The 8,109-nt window shown below is 37.8% G+C and overlaps 1 protein-coding gene across 1 annotated transcript in view; it reads right to left on the bottom strand.

The window, feature by feature from the left end:
* LOC107663169 (gamma-2-syntrophin-like) overlaps window positions 1-8,109 on the bottom strand; it is an 81,671-nt gene that overhangs the window by 38,267 nt on the left and 35,295 nt on the right. The window contains exon 8 of the mRNA XM_016453343.1: window positions 7,379-7,470. Coding sequence (XP_016308829.1) covers window positions 7,379-7,470 — 92 coding nt within the window. The remainder of the gene's footprint in view (window positions 1-7,378; window positions 7,471-8,109) is intronic.

Here is an 8,109-nt window from a genome sequence, read left to right on the forward strand (position 1 = left end):
CTATCTATCTTATCTATCTATCTATCTATCTATCTATCTATCTATCTATCTATCTATCTATCTATCTATCATCTATCTATATGTGTGTGTGGAATTTTTTGTTCTAGCAGAAGCAAAGACAGAATTGCAAGATATAAACACAGAAGAAATGTTTTTCTCACAATTCTGACTTTTTTCTCTGAATTCTGAAACAATTCAGAATTGCTAGATATAAACAGAATTACAAGACATAAACTCAGAATTCTGACTTTTTGTTGCAGTTGTTAGTTATTTTCTCAGAAGTTTACATCTCGTAATTAATTTTTTCCCTACCATGGAATAAAAAAAACGGAAAAAGGGTAATTGCATCTTCTTATTTCACAATTTGATTTTTGTTTCTCGCAATTCTGAGTATACATCTTGCAATTCAATTACATTTTTTTTTCTTTTTATATCTTTGTAATATACCAAATGTATGCTAAAATTTGAACTTTTCTTCTCAGAATTTATACCAGTTTATATCAGAATTGCGAGGAAAAAAAAAAAAAAGTCTGAATTGTGACATATTCAGAATTGCAAATAAAAATAATGAGTAAACTCTGTAAAAAGTTGTAATTACATTTTTTAGTTTATTTTTTCCTGTGGCAGAAACCATATAGTTGGGAAGTAATCATTTAGAATTATTAGCAAAAAAATAAGTCGAAAATGCAAAACTTTTCTCATCTCGTCACATTCAGTTAGGAATTACATGAATCTGGTAAAAAAATACCATATTTTCCATTAAAAATTGTGAATTTGAGAGAAAAAAAGTTGAGCGGTTTGCATCACTGCGTATTACTGACAGCTGTTTAACATTTCTGTTGTAAAACAGATGTCAAATATTAAATGTTTCACTACTTCCATCTCACCTCACTCTCTTTCAACGTTAAACTGACACTTCATGCTGACAGTAAGCCCCGCCTACTTTGATTTGATTGGCTGTCTCAGTCATTCTGACATTGATGAGCGCTGTTAGACTGCTGAGGCAGATCAGCCTAAAAATGTGACTTTTAAATCTTTTTGTCATCCTATAACAAATAGAGCACTGCATAACAAAATGCAGCAAATCAGTGCAAGATTTTCAAACACTGGAGGGGCAGTTTGGCCATTTCTATTTATTGTGGGAAACTTCCCCCTCAGTGTCTATGATGGTTACGGCCCTGACAGAGACAGGCTTCCACAGACTGCTGCAAACGCTGCTGGGAACCCATACAATTCAGCTCGTCAATTCTACAGTTTATAGTCTTCAAACTGTGCAGCCCCTAGTGTGCGTCACATTTGTGCTCTACTCAAAATCCCATCAGTCATATCAGCATTAACGTAATATTATGCATGACATGCGTGAATCTCTTGGATGCAAATAGTCAGTGCAAAGTAGGTAAGCTTATAAATCTCCTTCGTATCAAATCAAAATCATATTTTTTCTGCAAAACACATCAGTACAGGTGCTTCACAGTAGCTGCGGGATGCTTAAGATGGGGATATAGATTTTTTTAGAGCCATTTCTGACCTTGCTTCTAGATGCAATGTACAGAGCATTTGGGTTTATTTTAAAAAGTCAGAAGCTAAACTTGAAAAGGTAAATGCAACTTGAAACATTTTATTTCAGCTAGTTTCCAAGGCAATGTTTGATTTTCCTTTAGTTTAACTTGATGTATTAAAATAACTAAAAATGAAATAAACAAAGTATAATAAACAAACATAGCAAAAACAAAAATTATTTTTTATATATATATATATATATAAATAATAACGAATAATGATAAAAAGCATAATACTACCCTGCAATACTAGTTTTCATTACTTAAATAAACGGTAACTGGAATAAAATTTTCTAAATATATCAAAAAAGTATTTAAGCTAGTTGTCAAAGCAATACTTGTGATTTTCATTTAGTTTAACTTGATTGAATAAAATAACTAATGAAACAATAATTAATAGATCTATGTAAAAATATGTAAAAAAAATAAAATAAATAAATAAATACAAATTTACAAAACACAATTGAATTACTAAAACTAACTAAAATGAAAAATATAACAAATAATACAATATATTCAAATAAATTCAGAATATTAATAACTACACTATAGCAGGGAGACAACATAATTCGCATGACAGATGGGAAAAAAAGAAATTCAGAGATTCAGAGTTTTTCTTTTTCCAGTATAAGAAACTTTTTAGCATAATTACCTCCGTATTTCATCTCTGACTGGATTCTTTCACTTGTGGCTGGATTTTCAAGCCACCACCAATTACATGTGAAGGTTTCTCTAGTCATATTCTCCACTCTGCTGTTTACTCGGACTGAGGCTGGATAATTAAACTTGATTTGACTTTCATGTTGAGCTGCTCTAGAAAGAGCCCAGAGAGAAGTGAGTTCATTTACAGTATTTTCTTTATATATGTACATATATATTGTACATGTACATATTTACATATAATTATATATTGTTCAAATAATTATTTAAGCAAATAAATAAAGAGTATCTTGCAAATAAATAAATAAACTTTTTAAGTAAACAGTCTAAAGAGGTTGGTCTTAGCTGGTTTCAGCTGGTTTAGCTGTATATCCAACCACCTTTAAGGCTTGTTTAAGCTGTTTTTCAGCAGGGCAACGTGGTTTTCTTTGTTTTTGTTAATATTGTTGTTGGATTAATATTAATAACATAATAGCTGAAGGCAGGTCTATTAGGCTGCACTGCGAGGCTTTAAGCACAGATCCAATATTTGGACACAAATCCGGTAAGAATTACATGAATACATTATCAAGACAGTATTTTGACCGTTCGCAATATTTAGAGTCAGTACAACCAAACTATAGTGAAACTGGTGTATTTTTTATGATTTCCGTATTAAGTATGCACCGAAATACTAATTTTATTTGGCATCCCTACCTTCAGATTTGGCAAAGAGAGCTGCTATGCTAATTATTGGCAAGTATGTATATGAATAAATGCTAAAGCACCAGCCCGTCGGCCGATGAAAGCGAAATGCTGTCAGTCAGCTCAATGTCACAGCAGCCTGGAGGGGACGACAAGCTCCGAGAATTATAATCACCTGCGGCCGACGAGCTCAAATACTACAAGAGGATTAGAAAAAAACTCATTTGAGGAACACAAGAAAAAGCACAAATATTGTCGACTCAGCAGTCAGGAGAGCTCCGCGTGTGTTTTTGCACATTTCCATGCCTGGCAAAGGCAGAGAGAGTCAATAGAAGAAAATAATTCATGTGTTTACGTTAATTGGACACAGTGGCTGCCATTCAATGTTTAATAATGACATATCTGTGTACACTGTTCCTGGAAAGACACCTTGCGAGCTCCTACATTCTTCCCATTTTTTGTGGGAATATGATGCGTCTAGAGGAACTTCATTAAAAGAAACAGTTCTGCTCTTGGAGACGCTCTCATTTACACAGAACTGACAAATGAGCTGATCTGAACACACCATAGAGACTATTGTGTCACATATTATGTGTCAAGGCAAACATCACTATTAGGGTCGTGGGTTCAATTCCCAGGGAACACATATACTGGTAAAAAATGTATAGCCTGAATGCACTGTAAGTCGCTTTGGATAAAAGTGTCTGCTAAATGCATAAATTTAAATGAAATGAAATGAAATGAAATGAAATTGAATTTAATTGAATTGAATTTAATATTTATTACAATTTAGTGTTGCTTAAACTCAGGGATAGAGGTGTGTTTAAAATATGGAAGAAACATTGTATAATCCTACATTGAAGGAGGAAACTGAGCTATATCTAGAGATCAGAATATCACAGAGAGATGGGGAGGGACACTTTCACTTGAGACAGTAATAAACCACACAAAACACCCCAGCAACCCCATAGCATTGCATTGACAAACATTCCGAACATTCCAGAAATCTTATAGCAAAATCTTGGAAAACATAAAAAACACCCTAGCAACGCCCTGCCAAAACACCTACAGCAACCCCATAGTAACGCCCTGCCAAAACACCTATAGTGCCCCAGCAACCCCATAGCAATGCAGTGGCGCATGACCAAAACATGCCAGCAAACCCATAGCAACGCCTTGACAAACAACCAGAACATTCTAGGAATACCACAGCAAAGCCTTGGCAAACATTCAGAGCATCCCAACAATCTGGAAAACACCCTGGAAAAAAACACCCAAAAGACCCTAGCAACCCCATAGTAATGGCCTGGCAAACACCCAGAATATTCTAGCAACACCATAGCAATGCCCTGCAAACACCCAGAACATTCTAGCAACACCATAGTAATGCCCTGGCAAACACCCAGAACTTTCTAGCAACACCATAGTAATGCCCTGGCAAACACCCAGAACTTTTTAGCAACCCCATAGCAACACCCTGCAAACACCCAGAACATTCTAGCAACACCATAGTAATGCCCTGGCAAACACTCAGAACATTCTAGCAACACCATAGCAATGTCCTGCAAACGCCCAGAACATCCTAGCAACACCATAGTAACGCCCTGCAAACACCCAGAACATTCTAGCAACACCATAGCAATGTCCTGCAAACGCCCAGAACATCCTAGCAACACCATAGTAACGCCCTACAAACACCCAGAACATTCTAGCAACACCGTTCAAACACCCAGAACATTCTAGCAACACCATACCAACACCCTGCAAACAACCAGAACATTCTCAACACCATAGCAACGCCCTGCAAACACCCATAACATTCTCGCAACACCATATTAATGCCCTGCAAACACCCAGAACATTCTAGCAACACCATAGCAATGCCCTTCAAACACCCAGAACTTTCTAGCAACACCATAGCAAAACCCTGGCAAACACCCAGAACATCCTAGCAACCCCATAGTAACACCCGGCAAACACCCGCAACATTCTAGCAACACCATAGCAATACCATTCAAACACCCAGAACATTCTAGCAACACCATTCAAACACCCAGAACATTCTAGCAACACCATACCAACACCCTGCAAACAACCAGAACATTCCTGCAACATCATAGCAACAACCTGTAAACAACCAGAACATCTTAGCAACACCATAGCAACACCCTGCAAACACCCATAACATTCCTGCAACACCATAGCAACACCTTTCAAATACCCAGAACATTCTAGCAACACCATAGCAACGCCCGGCAAACACCCATAACATTCTAGCAACCCTATAGTAACGCCCTGTAAACACCCATAACATTCTAGCAACACCATAGTAATGCCCAGCAAACACCCAGAACATTCTAGCAACACCATAGTAACGCCCTGCAAACACCCACAACATTCTAGCAACACCCTAGTAACACCCTGCAAACACCCACAACATTCTAGCAACACCATAGTAACACCCTGCAAACACCCAGCATCATCACAGCAACAAAAACTCCATCTACGAACTGTCATCAGCACTGTTTCTGAGCTCTGTTCTATTTATAGACTGAATTTAGGGTGGCATCTGAAATCTTGATTTGTCGGCGCTCTGAGACTGCGTTTCTCATTTTCATCTTTCTCTCAGGCGTGAATGGATTTTCAGAGGCTGTATGCAGATCTCAGAGCTTCACCTGCTGACACGCAGCACCGCCGCTTCCCCAGAGTCTCAGTGTCAGGCGTGTCGTCACATTAATGCGCTGCATGTACATCTCTGTGTGTTCATGTGGTCTGTGGGCAGATCGAGTCAGACGTCTGCCTTACCTCTGCTCTCTGATTTGAATAAGAAAGTGACCGGTGACTTAACGAGGCACAGCGTGTTCGTTCAGATGACGGCAGGATATTCTCAGTCTGTCAGGCCATGTGGCTGCCTCACTCTATTAACTGGCAGCGAGGAGCCCTGGCAATGATATTTCAAGGTCAGAAGAAACACATGACCTCTATATCCTGCTTGAATGGGCCATCGGTGTACTTGAGGCTTCTTTTTAGGACAGTAGTGTTATGGGTGGTAACTAACACTATTTAAAAAAGTCTCAATGATAATCTGGGGTTGCACCATCTGCACATTAGTTACAATTTAGCCTGGTTTTGATGTAAGCTACATCGTAAACACTACTAATTATTTTTGCGTTGCGCTATTAAACTTAATTAAAACCTAATTCTATGCATAAACTAAATATTTACAGAAGCATATTGACTGAACTGCATCAATATGCTTTTGTTTTACCTGACAGACTTTATTAGTTTAAAGGTGTAGCAGGACATCTTGGAAAATGCTAACTTTAGCCTGATAGCACTGAAAGCGTCACCTATTGCACCTTTAACACAGTATAAGATAAAGTTGACATTTACACTTATTTACATTTACATTTCTGTTAGCGGCATTTCAACGCAAACTTGATCTAAACAGCGCACCTTAGCATTATTTCCATCACAGAATAAAGAATATTAAGTTTATTGCAACTTTTTATCTCATAGCTCTGATTTTTTTCTCAGAATTGTGCATTTTTCTCTCGCGATCAAAAGTTACTACTTGCGAGATTTATACTAAGTGTAGCAGGGTGGTATAACCCTTATTGCTCTTGGCTGGTGTCATGCTAGAACTTTAAACCTATCAGAGCTCGTTGTGGGGACTATAAAAACGAGAGTGTTTTGTGGCTTGGGATGCGCCATTAGTGGCACCGCCCCTTTTTGTGGATCCTTCCATTGTGAATTGACGGTAGGTGTAATAGCTGTGAAGCCGCAAATTTGTGGAAAGATACAGGGGATGGTAATATCAATGTGCTTGTTACCGCCAGGATCGTTGTTTCTGGTTTTCCGGCTTCTGTGCGTTGGACGCTCACGATGGTTCACAGGTAGGCTTGTCTCGTTGCTAAAAGGAATTTTGTCCATTAACAAGAATTATCTTGTTTATAACTGAGAAATAAACTTTTTTACTTAGTTAACATCTAGCAATTCAGATATTTTTTTCTCAGAATTATGACTTTACATCAATTAATGATTGATGAGTTTATAACTTACACTTGCAAGTTTACATCTTGCAATTATGAGGGTTTTTTACTGAATGAAGCTTATAACCTGCTATTGCATGTTATTAATTGCTAGATGTAAACTAAAAATTCTGAGAAAAAAAATCAGAATTGCGAGAAGTAAACTTATTTGTAAAAAGTTTATAACTTGCAATTGTGGGATATAAATTCGTTAATAAGTTAAATACTAATTGTTATAGGTTTGTTCAAAACTACTAAACCCAATTATGAGCAAAAATAATAGTGATGCTCGCCTAAAACCACAGCGCTCAAGAAGTCAGTTCCAGCTCTCTATCTGACACAGAGGCATTTTCAACCTGATTCTGTCACCCGTCTCACTTTCGAGGCTTATGAATAAGCTCCTTAACAGAAGTGATGCTCACAACGATACAAAAGGTGACTTACCGTGTTGCTCGAGTTCCCATTTAAATGCAAACCACTGTCGAAAAGCGGCGAGGACGCCCTGCTACTCTGATCGCTGGACGGTCCGGGTGAACCTGAGGGAATACGGCAGATTATTACATATTCTATATACAGCAGAGCTCATACTGTGTGCAAATCTGCTCTAGTGACTCCGCACTTCTATATCCGTGCGATATGACGCGCATTAGCTTGGCAAGCCGCTTTCTGGGTTGTCATGATGCCACGGACACCAAAGTCAAAGGAGATTATGGGTATAAGGTGAGTGTGAAATGCACAAGATGCAGGAGTTCTGACACGGCCGTCACTGGAAAATGCAGAGCGAAAAAAATAGATTTCATGCAGAGGAATCTACGACACACCGCTCTGAAAGTCGTCTTTCTGTCTCATGCAGCACATAGCTGCTCGCTTCAGTCCCGAGAGAGAGTCGATGCTGCCTTCAGAATCGTCTGTGAAGCTCCTACTTACTAGTTGAAATGTGACGTGCATTCAAGTCATTTTAGTCTGAAAAAAATGTATGACTTGGAAAAATTCATATTTTTTCTCTATTTTTCACTTCATGACAAATACCCAGGATGCTTTCAAGCGATGGCATAACAAAACGGAGAGCAAAGGTTGTGCATAAGATGTATAACTCTGTAACTGCTGTTACTGTTAACTAAAAATAAAAGAAAACCTTTATATCTATTTAAAAAATGTTAATTGGTAAAAAAAAT

This window comes from Sinocyclocheilus anshuiensis, unplaced genomic scaffold (assembly GCF_001515605.1).
Source record: "Sinocyclocheilus anshuiensis isolate Anshui unplaced genomic scaffold, SAMN03320099.WGS_v1.1 scaffold767, whole genome shotgun sequence".
In the NCBI taxonomy this organism is placed as follows: Eukaryota; Metazoa; Chordata; class Actinopteri; order Cypriniformes; family Cyprinidae; genus Sinocyclocheilus; species Sinocyclocheilus anshuiensis.